Source organism: Gopherus flavomarginatus, chromosome 1, assembly GCF_025201925.1.
Source record: "Gopherus flavomarginatus isolate rGopFla2 chromosome 1, rGopFla2.mat.asm, whole genome shotgun sequence".
In the NCBI taxonomy this organism is placed as follows: Eukaryota; Metazoa; Chordata; order Testudines; family Testudinidae; genus Gopherus; species Gopherus flavomarginatus.
Genome location: NC_066617.1, coordinates 351,272,762 through 351,289,436, shown reverse-complemented (window position 1 = coordinate 351,289,436; position 16,675 = coordinate 351,272,762). Strand labels below are relative to the sequence as shown.

The window sequence follows — 16,675 nt, the reverse complement described above, 5'->3', positions numbered from 1 at the left end:
TCAGTTACACTACTAGCAAAATTTGTCCTTAATATTAGGGGAAACCAACTCATGTAATTACCTGTTTGTACCAATCGTAGTGTTGAGTAGCCTCGAATTTGTGTAATAAAACGAGAAGGATCTAAAACATACTGAACACATTTGACAATGAGACTAATATTAGAAGTGTGCCGCCTACTTAACGTTACCAAATATTAAATGGCACTTCAGACAAAACAAGATCCTTAGTGTGTTCTTACACATACTTTGTCAAAACGTTTTAGATTTTGCTTGAAGAGTGTTGGGGGCTGAAGGAATCCCAGAAGTTGCTTCTGTTTTAACACAACTTCAAGTGTTTGACAAAAGGATTGCTGAATTCCGTCAGAGCTAACGTTTTGACTTTCCAGTGCCTCCAGCCCTTCCCCTACCCTCCCACCTCCCCACACATATGTTAGGACCTCAACTATTTCACTGATAAGTCTTGTAGTTTTTACCTGTAACTTTAGCACTCTTGTGGCCAAGATGGAATCTGCTCTGCAGGCAGCTCTGGCCAAGAGAAAATGCGCGCAGGAGTGCAGCAGGAAAAATCCCTTCCACCTCAGGGGCACCTGTTCCAACCCCCCCTCCCCCCCCAGAGGGAACACACCCACCCACAGGAGAAGTACAGTGGATATAAGAAAAGGGAAATATTTATTTATGGAGGGATGAGAGGAGAAAAACAACAAGGGGAAATATGGGGGAGAGGGGGCATTAAAACAGGGTTTCATCCAAACCAAGGCCCCACAGGCCCAGTGGTAATACAGTCTGGAAGGGCAGACACTGATCAATGTGTCTACACATACAGTTCAGGAGTCCTGAGCAAAGTTCCAGTCCAGTGCTGAGTCTTGGATGCTCCTGGTCGTCTTCGGCGCCAGTGAACTTTCATAAGAACACAGGAACAGCAGTACTGGATCAGACCAAAGGTCCATCTTGCCCATTATCCTGTTTTATTCTCTATCCCCTTTTTAATGCTTCCTAACATCCTGTTTGCTTTTTTGATTGCCTCTGCACACTGCCTGGACATCTTCAGAGAATTATCCACGATGACTCCAAGATCTTTTTCCTGACTCATAGCTAAATTAGCCCCCATCATACTGTATGTATAGTTGGGGTTATTTTTTCCAATGTGCATTACTTTACATTTATCTACATTAAATTTCATTTGCCATTTTATTGCCCAATCACTTCGTTTTGTGAGATCTTTTTGAAGTTCTTCACAGTCTGCTTTGGTCTTAACTATCTTGAGTAGTTTAGTATCAAACTTTGCCACCTCACTGTTTACCCCTTTCTCCAGATCATTTATGAATAAGTTGAGTAGGATTGGTCCTAGGACTGACCCTTGGGTAACACCACTAGTTACCCCTCTCCATTCTGAGAATTTTTACCATTAATTCCTACACATTGTTCCCTGTCTTTTAACCAGTTCTCAATCCATGAAAGGATCTTCCCTTTGATCCCATGACAACTTAATTTACATAAGAACCTTTGGTGAGGGACCTTGTCAAAGGCTTTCTGGAAATCTAAGTACACTATGTCCACTGGATCCCCCTTGTCCACATGTTTGTTGACCCCTTCAAAGAACTCTAATAGATTAGTAAGACACGATTTCCCTTTAGAGAAACCATGTTAACTTTTGCCCAACAATTTATGTTCTTCTATGTGTCTGCAAATTTTATTCTTTACTATTGTTTCGACTAATGTGCCCGGTACCGACGTTAGACTTACTGGTCTGTAATTGCCGGGATCACCTCTAGAGCCCTTTTTAAATATTGGTGTTACATTAGCTATCTTCCAGTTGTTGAGTGCAGAAGCCGATTTAAAGGACAGGTTACAAACCGTAGTTAATAGTTCTGCAGTTTCACATTTGAGTTCTTTCAGAACTCTTGGGTGAATGCCATCTGGTCCTGGTGACTTGTTACTGTTAAGTTTATCAATTAATTCCAAAACCTCCTCTAGTGACACTTCAATCTGTAACAGTTTCTCAGATTTGTCACCTACAAAAGCTGGCTCAGGTTTGGGAATCTCCCTAATATCCTCAGCCCTGAAGATTGAAGCAAAGAATCCATTTAGTTTCTCCGCAATGACTTTATCATCTTTAAGCGCTCCTTTTGTATCTTGATCATCAAGGGGCCCCACTGGTTGTTTAGCAGGCTTCCTGCTTCTGATGTACTTAAACGTTTTGCTACTACCTTTGGAGTTTTTGGCTAGCCATTCTTCAAACTCCTCTTTGGCTTTTCTTATTACATTTTACACTTAATTTGGCAGTGTTTATGCTCCTTTCTGTTTACCTCGCTAGGGTTTGACTTCCACTTCTTAAAGGAAATCTTTTTATCTCTCACTGCTTCTTTTACATGGTGGTTAAGCCACGGTGGCTCTTTTTTAGTTCTTTTACTGTGTTTCTTAATTTGGGGTACACATTGAAGTTGGGCCTCTATTATGGTGTCTTTAAAAAGTGCCCATGCAGCTTGCAGGGATTTCACTTTAGTCACTGTACCTTTTTAATTTCTGTTTAACTAACCCCCTCATTTTTGCATAGTTCCCCTTTTTGAAATTAAATGCCACAGTGTTGGGCTGTTGAGATGTTCTTCCCACTGAAGGGTTGTTAAATGTTGTTATATTATGGTCACTATTTCCAAGCGGTCTTGTTGTTGTTACCTCTTGGACCAGCTCCTGCACTCCACTCAGGACTAAATCTAGAGTTGCTTCTCCCCTTGTGGGTTCCCATACCAGCTGCTCCAAGAAACCCGTCCGGTGCCCTCTTCTGCCACTCTGCAAAGCCACACAGAGCAACCACCTCCCCACTTAACTAGCTAGCAGCCTCCCTCCTTGTTCCCAGTGCAGTCACAAGCCCCAGTACTCTCAGCCCCATGCAGCTCTGGGTAGCAGTGATCCTGGGTCCAGCTCCGGCCTGTCCTTCTCAGGTGATTCCTCCCTGGCACCGTGCTCCTGCCCTGGGGTGTCCCTGATTGGCTGGCCTGCCCCTCCCAGGCTTCAGGCAGGTTCTCTCTGCCTCCTTTGCAAGGGCCTGCCAGCTGCCCCTCTCTCTCCCTGGAGATCCAGTGCTGCCCCCTGGAGTTTCCTCCTTTTTTTTCTTACTCTTCCCCTCCCACCTAGGAAAAAGATTTAAAGGGGCCATGCTCTCTAAACCCCAAAGGGGTTTACATACCTTACAGATAAGTTTCTGAAATGTACACCTCAAAGTATTAGACACAATAGAAAAAGGTTCTACTGACAATTATAAATTAACATTTTAATGTGTTAATTTTTTCCCCTCAAGTTCTTCTTTTTGCCCTTCTTGATATGACTGAATTGGTTTTTATCCCACAGGCCTTTTATTTCTCAGAAAATTCACTTTCCTGACTTTTCCACCAGAGATATACATAGGAACTATGTTGACTGTGTACGATGGTTAGGAGATCTAATACTTTCCAAGGTAAAGCGTCTACTGTTTAGCCATATTGTTCAAGGTTATTTGCTTACATTCAGGGACTTAAACAATAGTTTTTGGGTGAGAGTGGAGTAGAGTGGGGTGTCTTTCTGCTGCTTTGATTAATTGGCCGGAAAATTAATTTATTGTGCCATGCAGGGTGATTTTTTTCCTAAGTAGATTGTGAGTTTAACTAATTGGGTTTGGGTATATAAGCATCTTACATTAAAAATCTATTTACGTTCTTCTAGCAATCAAAGCTCTAGTAAAAGTATATCAGAACTGAAAAGCCAGGATTCGGGTAGAATGTTCATTAGAGAAAAAAGCAAGACTGTTCATTTCTGGGAGTTCACATAGATCTTGCAACAAAAAGGAGAAATGAAATAGGTGCACTAAACTGGAAAGTCTACATCATGGAATGACTTTGATTTTTGTTGAAACCTTGATAATGTTTGCTCTGCAAATATTGGGCTAAGACCCTGTCTACTCTGAGACTTAGCTCATTTCTAGCAAGAAACATGTTTGGAACATTACTAAAATTCTTCAAATTTGCATGACAGAACTAAACCTCCGTTTTATGTTTGAATTGTCCAAGTGCACTTATTCTTTCTTTTTTATGTACCTGAGGGTAATTGTACAAGGAGAAGTTCGGATAAAATTATAGTTGAAAAAAGCGTGGGTGGTGTTTATGGGTTTTTTTCCCCTCAAGTGATTTTTCTTATTCTTCCCATAGTCTTGTGAAAATGCTATTGTGTGCTGGAAACCTGGCAAAATGGAGGATGATATAGATAAAATCAAGCCCAGTGAGTCAAATGTGACTATACTAGGACGATTTGATTACAGTCAGTGTGATATCTGGTATATGAGGTTTTCAATGGACTTCTGGCAAAAGGTAAGAGTGAGCTTTGCACTTTTTGCTATATTTGAAGATGATGCCAGTTTCGGAAACGGAAACTCTTCCCCAGTTACATATTTAGATGCCTTAAGGGTATATTAAGAAAAGTTTTCAGCTTGCATGAGCTGATTTGATGGGAGGCAACGTGGTCTGGAGCAAGGAGCTTAGTATTGGCAGTCAGGAACACTAGACTTCAATCCTGACTCTCCATTGGTGGCATTGGGGAAAAAATAGTCAATCTTTTATCTCCATTTAACTGATGAGGAAACTCAGGCAAATACATAAGACACATGAGTGTAGTGCAGATCATGGGTTTTATAGTGATTTTGTGTGTGTGTGTGTGTGTGTGTGTGTGTGTGGGAGAGGGAAGAGGGAGAGAGATCAGTCCTGCAGGCTTTAGGAAGTCTGACATCCATTCTTGGATACCATATATTAAAGTATCTATATTCTCTCTTGTTTCAAAGATGCTTGCATTGGGCAATCAAGTTGGCAAACTTTATGTTTGGGATTTGGAAATAGAAGATCCTCATAAGGCTAAGTGAGTATATCTAAGTTTCTAAACTCCCCTAGATTCCTTTGTGATACTGAGTCATGGAGTTGGGGCACTTTCCTTCTTTACATGACTCATACTCTGCAATGGTGGTAGGGCACTTTCCTTTCTACTTTACCCATAACACACAGCCACACCTTCAATTCTAACTTGTACAGTGAATGAACATTTTGACCCTGTAAAGTTAACATTATTATTTGTATTACAGTAGCGCCCAGAGGCCCCAGTCGGGTTGGGGCCACGTTGTGCTGGGCACTGTACGTAGATACAGTAAAAGAAAGTCCGTGCCTCGAAGAGCTTACAGAGTAATTAGGAGGAAAGTTTACAAAGTAATTGAGAGGAGACTTACCAGGTGGGTGTGGTGCACAATGTAAGGGGGAGGGGAAAGGACTAGGGTAATAGTAGTAGAAATATAGTTACATAGGCTAGCTACGTGCATAATTTGGAGGGGCTTGTACTATGACTTTCCAGCTGACCACCTGTGCCTGGCCAGGTGACTTACTGAAGAGTCGTATATGAGGTCTTCCTGGAGATCTTGCTATCTTTCATCACCCAATTACAATGCTATATTCCTAAGCTGTATTACAATAACCTACCTAAGATGATCCACTTTCAGTAGAGCTTTATGAAAATTGACCTTGGGTGGAGGAAGAAATTGCAAAAAGAGAATTTAATTTCCTGTGGGTTCCAATGGCTAAATGAGGAGTACAGAATACACTAAGGGCCCAGCCTTGCCAACCTTTCCGTTGTGAATGGGGTTCCACTGGTGTCAATCAGATAACCTGTTAAAGTTCTGATCCAGCAATGCCCTTACTCACAAATATAATAGAAAATGCAGACTTAACATTGCAACTAAATTATTTCTTTATTTGTAGATGTACAACACTTACCCATCCTAAATGTGCTGCTGCCATTCGACAAACCAGTTTTAGCAGGGATAGCAGTATCCTTATAGCTGTTTGTGATGATGCCAGTATCTGGCGCTGGGACCGACAACGATAAATTACTTTTTTTAATTAAAAGTAGAAAATACATTGTTTGTTTACAGTATAACCTGTTAATTAGCTTCTATTGTAGTTGCATTTAGAATAGTTTTTCCCGCACTGTTCAGTTGTCTGGAGCTGAATTTAGTGATGTTTACATTCTTTGTACTGTTGTCCTGCTCAGATTCTGCCGCTTTCATTAATAAAAAATATTTTTGTAAATCTTTATGCATCGTCCACTTCAATTATTTACCCAAAATGAATTTCATGATGTAACTGTGACCCTGTAATGTTTTATATTGTGATATGTGCTATCTATAGACATACATGTTAGCCGTGTGGTAGGAATTAAGTATACATGAGATTGCAGTCTTGCATGTGTGCTTTTTTTTTAAATGTGTGCTATTTTTTTTAAAAAAGGAGTGTAAAGTAGCTACAGAAATCTTTCTTAGGGTTCACAATAATTTAAATTACATTCATATGTATAACAAGTTCCTTAAAGTATATTATAAGAGAAATGTGGCTGTGCTAAAAATATTTTGCACCTGTTCCTCTTCCTACGTTACTGACAGTGTAGAGTATTATTATTAAAACTGAAGGAATTTAAAAACTCAAATGTGCTTTTCACCCCTTAGCATAAATGGCAAAATACTATGTTTGTTTCCTTTTTGCATTTTAATGTTGGCTAGTGGAAAAACAAGATAAGTCATTCTGGCTTCCTGATTCTTCTTTACTAGCTCAGTGCTGTAATGTTCAGATTTTGACTGCTGTGGGGGAATACTTTAATCCTAGCTATTGTTACTGACACTTTAAAATAGGGTATTTAGGTTTTATAAAACATTCCTTTTCCCAAATACAACCTAAAGTTTGGGTCTTCTATGGGGTCTCATCAAAGGTTTAGTTGTAAGAACAAATAAACTATATAATGATTCTTGTTACTATTTATTAGAACTTAAAATGTGTACAATTAACCAAGAATGAGGAGAGAAACTAGAACAAGATACTACTTTTAATGAACTGTCTTAATGTTTTGGCAAAACACATTTGTGTGTTCTGTTTTTTGTCACTGTATAGTTCCAAATCCAGTAGTGTGCAGGTGATCTAAGACAATGCAAAATAGTCATCTGACTATTTTAAATAAATCAGAATTTGCTGTCTGGAACCAATTTATCTCCATTATTTTCACTTGCCCTCTTCTGACTCTCTAAACATGCACAAGCCAGGAAGAATGTACTATGGTAATATAGAAACAAACACGCCATCCCTAATAGTGCATCAGGCACTTTTTTTTTTTTTGGTCTGTAAAGCTAGCTCAAAGGTTGTCCTCCGTAGCACCAATTTGAGGCATGTCTGGCTCTTCCTGTTAGAAAAAGCCAATTCAGCTATTTCTTAACCAGTCCTGCAAGATTGTAAATGCTTCACTTTCACAGGATCACCTGTCCAGCTAGTGAGTAATATGACCAACACTCATGTTAGAACTTGCTTAGCGATGTCTTCTAATATCTGCAGGCTCTCAAGAAGAATAAATCTAAAGCTGAAAGGCAGTTCGTAAGTGTTCAGTATTTGAGATTCTGAGTTTTAAAAAATACAGCTTGTTTGCACATAAAGCATCACTGGAATTGGAGAAACTGTACTTCCCATTCCCATGCAAGTCTGCCTGAGCAGCTCCACTGAAGTTTCCTGGGTTCTGGACCAGCGGTTCTCAAACTGGATCGGGACCCCATTTTAATGGGGTCGCCAGGGCTGGTGTTAGACTTGCTGGGGCCAAAGCCTGAGCCTCACTGCCTGGGACGGAAGCCCAAGATCTTCAGTCCTGGGTGGCTGGGCTCAGGTTACAGGCCCCCCAGCCAGGGCCGAAGCCCTTGGGCTTCAGCTTTGACTGTCTTGCCCACCCGGGGTGGTGGAGCTCAGGCTTGGGCCCCCCTTGCTTGGTTAGGCTCAGGCTTCCGTCCCCCCTCCTGGGGTCACACAATTTTTTTTATTAGAAAGGGGTTGTGATGCAGTGAAGTTTGAGAACCCCTGTTCTAGACCATCTGACTGTTCTGCTTTTCATTTTTGACATGTCCAGCAAACTAGTCGGTTCATCCCTCTTGCAGTATGCGTTTCAGCTCAAAGGGAGGGAGGGGATTAGACAGAGATCTAAGGAAATAATCCTTCATCTTCTCTGCTTTATACATGTTATGTCACTGTGAGATTTGTCATGGTTAATGCTGTGAAAAGTCACAGAACGATGGCACAAGCCAGGAAAATCTTGGCAAAAACCCTGAAACAGCCAGGGTGGCCCTATCCCAACCTTTACTAGCCACTGCAGTGGAACTGTTGGCTGCACACTAGGGCAAATCCCCAGTTATAAAAGGATTCTAAGAGATTTTTAGTCAAACTTTCTAAGATCTATAACTAACTTAACAAATACTTGAAAGAAGAGCTCTATGAAAGGTTAAACCACTACAGTACACTGAGAGCTCCTACCCCCACTGAATCTACCAGCAAAAAAACAGAAGACCCTCTCCCCTGCAACACTCATGCCTTTACCTTCCTCTTGTACCTAAGGTTATAAAGCACAGAACTTTCAAAATCCTCCTCTCGGGCTGCTTTTATATACATTATAAAGAATCAAAAAGAGCATAATGTTCTTCCCCATCTTTCCCTACCCTCTTCAAGCCACCTTTAATTCTGTGTTCAGCTCTTTGCCAAAGTGCATAATTCACTGTCTCTCTTCTTGTCTCTGGGTTTGCTGGAAGTGGGATAGGTAGGGTCATGGCCCCTCTTCCCACCTTTCTCTCCCCCTCATAGGATGGTTTGTGGGCCAAGGAGGAAGTTGTTTCAGGAGGCTGTAAGTTACGAATGTGCCTCATTCGAAGTGGCTGTAAGTTGGTGAAGTTCTTGTAGCCTTTGTTCCACTGCACCTACACTTTGTGTGCTCCCACTTATAGGTTGGCCACACTCGGTCTCCTTGTTGACTCTGTAATACTCTTCCATTGGCTTCCTGTGGAACATTGGAAAGTGCCTATCATGTTTTCTTCATTACAGGTACAAGCTCACAGTACGTCATCCACTTTTATGGAGGGCTCCTTCTTGAAATTGAGTTCTACTTAAAAAGGGGATGGTAGGCTGTAATCTCTACTTTATCAATTTCAGTTTATCTTAATGGATGTAGAACATTGATTAACTTCAGTGCTATTATAAATTTGCAAACATCTCATCATTTATTGCTTTGTGTTAGGGCCAGGGACATGATGAATGCTAAGTTTCTCTATGTCAGAAAATCTTTGTGCCTGGCATTAAGGGCTTGGCTACACTGGAGAGTTGCAGCGCTGGTGGTGGCTTTACAGCGCTGCAACTCACTTGCCGTCCACACCTGCAAGGCACATGCAGCGCTGTATCTCCCTGGCTGCAGCGCTGGCTGTACTCCACCTCGACCTGGGGAATAACGACTATAGCGCTGCTGATGCAGCGCTGCCCCACCAGTGTGGCCAGCAAAAGCGCTATTATTGACCTCCAGAGGTATTCGGAGGTATCCCAGAATGCCTGTTCAGCCACTCTGCTCATCAGTTCGAACTCTATTGCCCTGGCGTCAGACCTGCCCTTTAAATGCCCTGGGAATTTTAAAAATCCCCTTCCTGTTTGCTCAGCCAGGTGTAGAGTACCATCAGTGAATCCTTCCAGGTGACCATGGCTCCACGTGGCAAACAAGCGCCAGTATGGAGCAATGGCGAGTTGCTGGACCTCATCAGTGTTTGGGGGGAGGAAGCTGTGCAGTCCCAGCTGCGCTCCAGCCGTAGGAATTATGATACGTATGGGCAGATATCAAGGGCCGTGCTGGAAAGGGGCCATGACTGGGACACACTGCAGTGCAGGGTTAAAGTGAAGGAGCTGTGGAGTGCCTACTGCAAAGCCCGTGAGGGAAACCGCTGCTCCGGCACTGCCCCCATGACCTGCCATTTTTACAAAGAGCTGGATGTGATACTTGGGGGGTGACCCCACCTCCATTCCGAGGACCACACTGGACACTTCAGAGCAGGGGGAGGAAAGAGAGAGTGAGGGTACTGGGGTGGGGGGAGACACCCCGGAGTCCCAGGAGGCATGCAGCCAGGAGCTCTGCTCAAGCCAGAAGGAAGGTAGCCAGTTGCAGCAGCCGATACTTGGTGGAGTACAGAGGAGCGAGTTCCTAGTAAGCGGCTTTTATTTTCATGATGGAAATTTTTCGGGAGAGGAGGGAGGGTTCTGCATGCATGCCTAGATGCGGAACAGCGCATTGATGTGGTCTATCACGTCGCGGTAATCGGCCTCGGTAATCTCTTCAAAAGTTTCAGCCAGAGCGTGGGCAATGTGCTTGCGCAGGTTTCTTGGGAGAGCTACTGTGGTCTTTGTCCCAGTCAGCCTAACGCGTCCGCACCACTGTGCTGCAAGCGGTGGGGGGACTATTGCAAGACACAGGCAAGCTGCATAGGGGCCACGGTGGAATCCGCATTGCAGTCGAAGACCTTCCCAGGTGACCCGCAGCAGCAAGATATCTTCCGGGATAAACTCCTTAGGAAAATGTTCGGATTGTGTTCAGTGTAGGTGCCCCCTGAATCTGTTTGCTTTCCCCAACGCACAGAAACCCTGAGGACAGCACAGCCCTGAAACAATCAGTCCCCCTTACTCACCATTTCGGGGCTCCCGTGGGTTATGTGTGCTCTCTTTGGGATGGGAAAATTATGCTATTGTGAAGACTGTTACCCTCCTTAACTATGGGGGAATAACTGTCTGGTATAAACAATGCTGCCTCTGTTAAGTGTTGCATTTTTGCCTTTATAGATGCAACCTTGAGATCTCAGCTGCCTGTGTTATCAACGGCTGAGAGACTACAAAACCTCCGGAAGAAGCTGCGAAAAAGCAAAGAAGACCTGCTGCAGTTATGCAGCACTCTCACAGAGAATCAAAAAGTGCAGGACTGGAGGGAAAGGGAAAGCAGGATCCGCCAGAGAAATGCAGCGGACAGGAAGAAAAGCACCAAGCAGCTGATAAGCATCCTGGAGCGCCAAACAGACTCTATCCAGGCGCTCGTAGCCATGCAGGCAAAGCACTACCATGTCTGACCCCCCACCGCCGCTGCCCTTGTCTTAAAGCTCTTTTCCTTGTGTCCCCATGTCAGCTCAAAACCCACTTCCCCAGCATCCAGGTTCTTATCACCACCAGCTGCCTCCAACACCTGTACATTCATCAACCAGCCCTAAGAAATACCACCCTTACCCTTTGCACTCAACTACCCTGACCATGCAGTATAGCCATCCTGAAGTGTAGCAGTCATTGCATAGCACTCCAGACAGGACATATTCAAACCTGTGACTGTACAGTTCCCCACCCCACCCCCCTGCCCTTTTAGGATCCCAAAAACTTGTGTGTCTGTCAATAAAGTTATTTTCTTTTCAATAAATGAATTGTTGGCTTTGTAAAGAGTCTTTATTATTGCAGAAAGTCAAAGATACCTTAGCCCAGGAAAGAAACAGGCACCGCAAATGAGCTTAGCCAACACAGATTCCTACTAACATTGTAACCACTGCACTTCACTCACGTGCAAGGCACCAAACATTACTGTTGGTTTTTAGCCTCAAATTTCTCCCTCAAGGCATCCCTAATCCTTGCAGCCCTGTTCTGGGCCTCTCTAGTCGCCCTGCTCTCTGGCTGTGCAAATTCAGCATCCAGGCGTTGAACCTTGGAGGTCCATGCCTGACTGAATCTTTCTCCCTTCCCTTCACAAATATTATGGAGGGTACAGCATGCGGATATAACCGCGGGGATGCTGCTTTCCCCCAAGTCCAGCTTCCCATACAGAGATCGCCAGCGCCCCTTTAAACGGTCAAAAGCACACTCCACAGTCATTCGGCACGGGCTCAGCCTATAGTTGGATCGTTCCTTGCTGCTGTCAAGGCTCCCTGTGTACGGTTTCATGAGCCACGGCATTTACGGGTAAGCGGGGTCTCCAAGGATCACAATGGGCATTTCGACAGCCCCTACTATGATCTTCCGGTCTAGGAAAAAAAGTCCCGGCTTGCATCTTCCTGAAAAAGGCCGGTGTTCCGAAAGATGCGTGCATCATGCACCTTTCTGGGTCAGCCTGTGTTAATGTCAATGAAACGCCCATGGTGATTCTGGAGAACCATGGAGAAATAACCCTTCCGATTAACGTACTTGGATGCTAGGTGGAGTGGTGCCAGAATAGGAATATGCGCCCCATCTATCACCCTCCACAGTTAGGGAAACCCATTTTGGCAAAGCCATCCCACAATGTCCTGCACGTTCCCCAGAGTCACGGTTCTTCTTAGCAGGATGCAATTAATGGCCCTGCAAACTTGCATCAACACGATTCCAATGGTTGACTTTCCCACTCCAAACTGGTTCCCGACCGATCGGTAGCTGTCTGGAGTTGCCAGCTTCCAGATTGCAATAGCCACCCGCTTCTCCACGGGCAGGGCAGCTCTCAATCTCGTGTCCTTACGCCGCAGGGTGGGGGCGAGCTCAGGACACAGTCCCATGAAAGTGGCCTTTCTCATCCGAAAGTTCTGCAGCCACTGCTCATCATCCCAGACTTCCATGATGATGTGATCCCACCACTCAGTGCTTGTTTCCAAGCCCAAAAGCGGCATTCCACGGTGCTGAGCATGTCCGTGAATGCCACAAGCAATTTCGTGTCGGATGCATTACGTGACTCGCTATCATCGTCAGACTCCTCACTGTCACTTTGGATCTTAAGGAATAGCTCAACTGCCAAATGTGATGTGCTGGTGAGACTCGTCAGCATACTCCTCAGCAGTTCGGGCTCCATTTCCCACAGAAATCGTGCTGCACAGAAACCGTTGAAAGAGGCAAGATGGTGCCAAACGTGGACGGAAATACAGAGATTGCTGGGATGTGAAGCGATGCATCACGGGGCATTGGGACAGGAAGCAGAATGACCCGCCCCCTTCTCACAACCCACGGCACCAGAATGGGAAGAGGTGCTCTGTGGGATAGCTGCCCATAATGCACCACTTCCAACACCGCTGCAAATGCGGCCAGACTGCAGCGCTGGTAGCTGTCAGTGTGGCCACACTGCAGCGCTTTCCCTACACAGCTGTACGAAGACAGCTTTAACTCCTAGCGCTGCACACCTGCAAGTGTAGCCAAACCCTGAGTTTTGAGTGGAGTAGATGAATCAATACTAAAGCAATGCAGAATCGAAACTTAGTACTGGTTTACAATATATTATAAGTAAGGCTAAGCTTTTGTTACGATAATTTTTATTAAGTCATAGGTCATGGGCAATAAACAAAAATTCACAGAAACCTATGACTTGTCTGACTTTTACTAAAAATAGCCCTGACAAAATGAGGAGTGGAGGGTTCAGCACCCACCACTGCTGCCGCTCGCAGTGGCTGGGAGCTGCCTGTGGAGGCTTGGAACTCCAGGACTCGCGGCTGGGAGTCCCCTCAGTTCAGAGCTCTGGCGTCCCCTTGCCATTGCTCGGTGCTCTGGGGTCCTCCTGCCACCGTGGCTGGGAGTTCAGGGGGCCACTTGCTGCCTGCAATGCTTGGAGCTCCGGGGACCACCTGTGGCATCTTGGACCTGCAAGGGCCCCTGCTGTGGCTCAGCTCTGGCGGCTTGGAGCTCCGGGCAGGCACCTGGCAGGCTCTCCACTGCCTGCAGGGGCTGGGAGCTGTGTGTGTGTGGGGCCCCGCTATAGCCCAGAGCTCCAGGGCTGGCAGCTGCGGAGTTCCTGTAGCTGAGAGGTCTCTTCTCCCCCCGCCCCCTCCCCCACATACACACCAGCTAACAGCTCCAGCCCTCGGGCTGAAGCAGAAAATGTCACGGAGGTCTCTGGAAGTTATGGATGCCGTAGCCTTAATTATAAGTGTGGTTGGTAGAAGTGCCTACAATTATTGGTAGCCCAACACTTCCCACTGTAGTAAGAGGAGGCCCTGAGATATAAACCTTCGTATCAGAGGCCTGGTATGAGGCCTAAGGCCTGAACTGAAGTAATAGTCAAGACTTTGCTAACATAAAGCAAAGTTAAGCTCTGAGCCAGAGGCAGGCCCTGCTCACAGAAGCTGGCAAGGAAAGGGCTGATGTTGCATAAACATATATTCACCTAGCATACCGAAGTATAAGCATGGTACCAGAACACCTTATGCTGGAACATTCCACAGATAAGAAAGAACAAGCCGACCCATCCCAATGACAGGGGCAAAAGGGTAAAATGATGGATAGAGTTGTTCTGAGCGAACCAACATGTACGAGGTGAGAGGCGGCACCTTACTATGTAGAGGGTTGTACCTTGCTACATAGAGGGATTGTACCTTGCTATGTAGAGGGGTTGCACCTCAATACGTCAGGAGTGATGTGTAATTTGTTTGTACCTGTGTATAAGAATGCATCCCTGGGGCGATGTCTTTGTCCGGCCTAGGGAGCAGTGGAAAGTCCCGCCACTGACTGAGCCGAGTCCATGGACCAGGGGTACATATTCGTAGTATGCCCTGAATTAAGCTAAGAAACCTACAGGGAACTATTATTGTGTCCAATACAGCAATAAACCTGGCCGAAGTGCCTTCGTACCTTACTAGACTCTGTGGTCATTGGGGGTTCTCTTCAGGTCTGCTGTGTCAGCTATCTGTGCAGAGCTGGGGCAGCACATAGAGGGAACGCACGCACGCAGCCGAGTGATGCCAACAAGGAGAGAGCAGAGCACCAAATCGGTAGCATCTGACAACACCCATTATAAGACTTTTCAGTTGCTTGGACTTACAATGTTTGCATAGGCGGCAGGTTATATATGTTTGTGGTGCTCGAGCACCAGGAATATTCAGGGCTGGGGGCCCTGCTCCAGCAATATTTGGACCTCAGTCTCTCCCCCGGCCCTGTCTGGATCGGGCGCTGGCCCCGTGGGTCTCCTCAACCCACCCCGCCACGTCCCGGCCTGACAGAAAGCAGCGCGGTACCTCTCCCCTGCCTGCTTCTGCTGCCGGAGTAGAATGGTTCCCGGCAGAACTGCTGTCGGCTGCCCCAGGGTCCTAGTACCTGCCATCCCCTACTGGCAGGGCGGGCTGCCCTTACCCTGCCCTTCGGCCCTAGCCCTGAACCTTTCCAACACCCCAAACCCCTCAGCCCCCCATACCCTAATCCTCTGCCTCAGCCCTGAGCCCCCCCACATCATGAATCCCTCATCCTCAGCCCAAACCCTCATCCCCCTGCACCCTGATCCTCTACCCCAACCCTGAGCCCCTCTACAGCATGAACCCCTCATCCTCAGCCCCAACCCTCATCCCCCTGCACCCTGATCCTCTGCCCCAGCCCTGAGCCCCCCTACATTATGAATCCCTCATCCTCATCCCCACACCCCTCACCCCACACCTCAACCCTCTGCACCAGCCCTGAGCCCCCCGCAGCATGAACCCCTCATCCTCAGTCCCAACCCTCATTCCCCTGCACCCTAATCCTCTACCCCAGCTCTGAGCCCCCCTACAGCATGAACTCCTCATCCTCAGTCCCAACCCTCATCCCTCTGCACCCTAATCCTCTGCTCCAGTCCTGAGCCCCCCCATCATGAACCCCTCACCCCAACCCTCTGCCCTAGCCCTGAGCCCCGTCCTGCATCATGAATCCCTCATCCTAAGCCCCACAGCCCTCACCCCTGCCCTCTCTCCTATCCCCAAACTCCCTCCCAGAGCATGCATCCCCTCCCAGAGCGTGCACAACCTTCCCTTTCCCACATACCCCTTCCCACCCCCAAACTCCCTCCCAGAACCTGCACCCTTCACTCCTTCCTACACCCTCAGCCCCAGCCCAGAGCCTGCACCCTGCACCTTTCCTGCACCCTAATCCCCAGTCCAGGACCTGCACCCCAAACCTCCCCCCCAAACCCCTCCCAAAGCCTTAGGCAGGAGGGGCGGAGTTGTAGGGGTGGGTTCTGGGCACCACCAAAATTTCTACAAACTTGCCACACATGAATGCTTGGGATGAAATTTTCCATGTCAGGTGCCTTCCCCAGGCTTTTTTCAATTTCAGTCAAAACCGTTCAGCCACTTCCAAGAATGAGGCTATGGAAATGCACGTTTTGTCCATGTTTAAATTCTAGTGGCTTTTTGAATGGCTCTACGCCCTGTGCTTTGGAGCAGGAACTTGAAATGTGTGTCAGGCAAGTGCCTCTTGTTGTTCCCACTCCTCCCGCCCAAATCTGCTCCAATTTGCAAGCCTTTGAAAAATCTCAGTTCGTACTTGCTCACTAGAAGCTTCTTAGATTTCACTAGCTATAATTAGGGCTCTACGAAGTTCAGAGTCCATTCTCATAAATTTCATGGTTAGCATTTTAAAACTTGAATTTCACAATTTCAGATATTTAAATCTAAAATTTCAGAGCGGTAACAAAGCATGAATAGTTATTGAAAAATTGCAAAATACAAACATATAAAGCCCTTAGGTCAGCATTTCTCAAACGGCGGTCTGACCCAAAAGGGGGTTGCAAAGCTTTTTGTGGATGGGGGCGGGAGGGGTTATAGTATTGTCACCATTACTTCTGTGCTGCCTTCAGAACTAGGTAGCTGGAGCACAGTGGCTGCTGAATGGATGCCGAGCTGTGAAGTCAGCACTGCCACCAGGAGCAGCGCAGGATTCAGAGCTGAATTCCCAGCCATTCAGACTTGGGTGCCTGGCCACCAGCTGCCGCTCTCCAGTCACCCAGCTCTGAAGGCAGCACAGAAGTAAGAGTGGCAATACTGTGACCCCTTTTCAATAGGCTTGAGACTCCCAGTCTGAGAAACGTTGTGTACTTGTACCTATGTTTACCC

At 46.2% G+C, this 16,675-nt stretch overlaps 1 protein-coding gene across 3 annotated transcripts in view; it reads left to right on the top strand.

Moving 5' to 3' along the window:
* EED (embryonic ectoderm development) overlaps positions 1–6,099 on the top strand; it is a 45,063-nt gene extending 38,964 nt beyond the window's left edge. For 2 of the 3 annotated variants that reach the window (XM_050941386.1, XM_050941395.1), the window contains 5 exons: positions 3,346–3,451; positions 4,179–4,337; positions 4,805–4,878; positions 5,099–5,242; positions 5,766–6,099. In XM_050941386.1, the coding sequence (XP_050797343.1) occupies positions 3,346–3,451; positions 4,179–4,337; positions 4,805–4,878; positions 5,099–5,242; positions 5,766–5,892 (610 nt within the window). In that variant the 3' untranslated portion in view covers positions 5,893–6,099. The remainder of the gene's footprint in view (positions 1–3,345; positions 3,452–4,178; positions 4,338–4,804; positions 4,879–5,098; positions 5,243–5,765) is intronic. The other variant, XM_050941400.1, reaches the window with a different exon arrangement.
* The last annotated feature ends 10,576 nt before the right edge of the window (positions 6,100–16,675 follow it).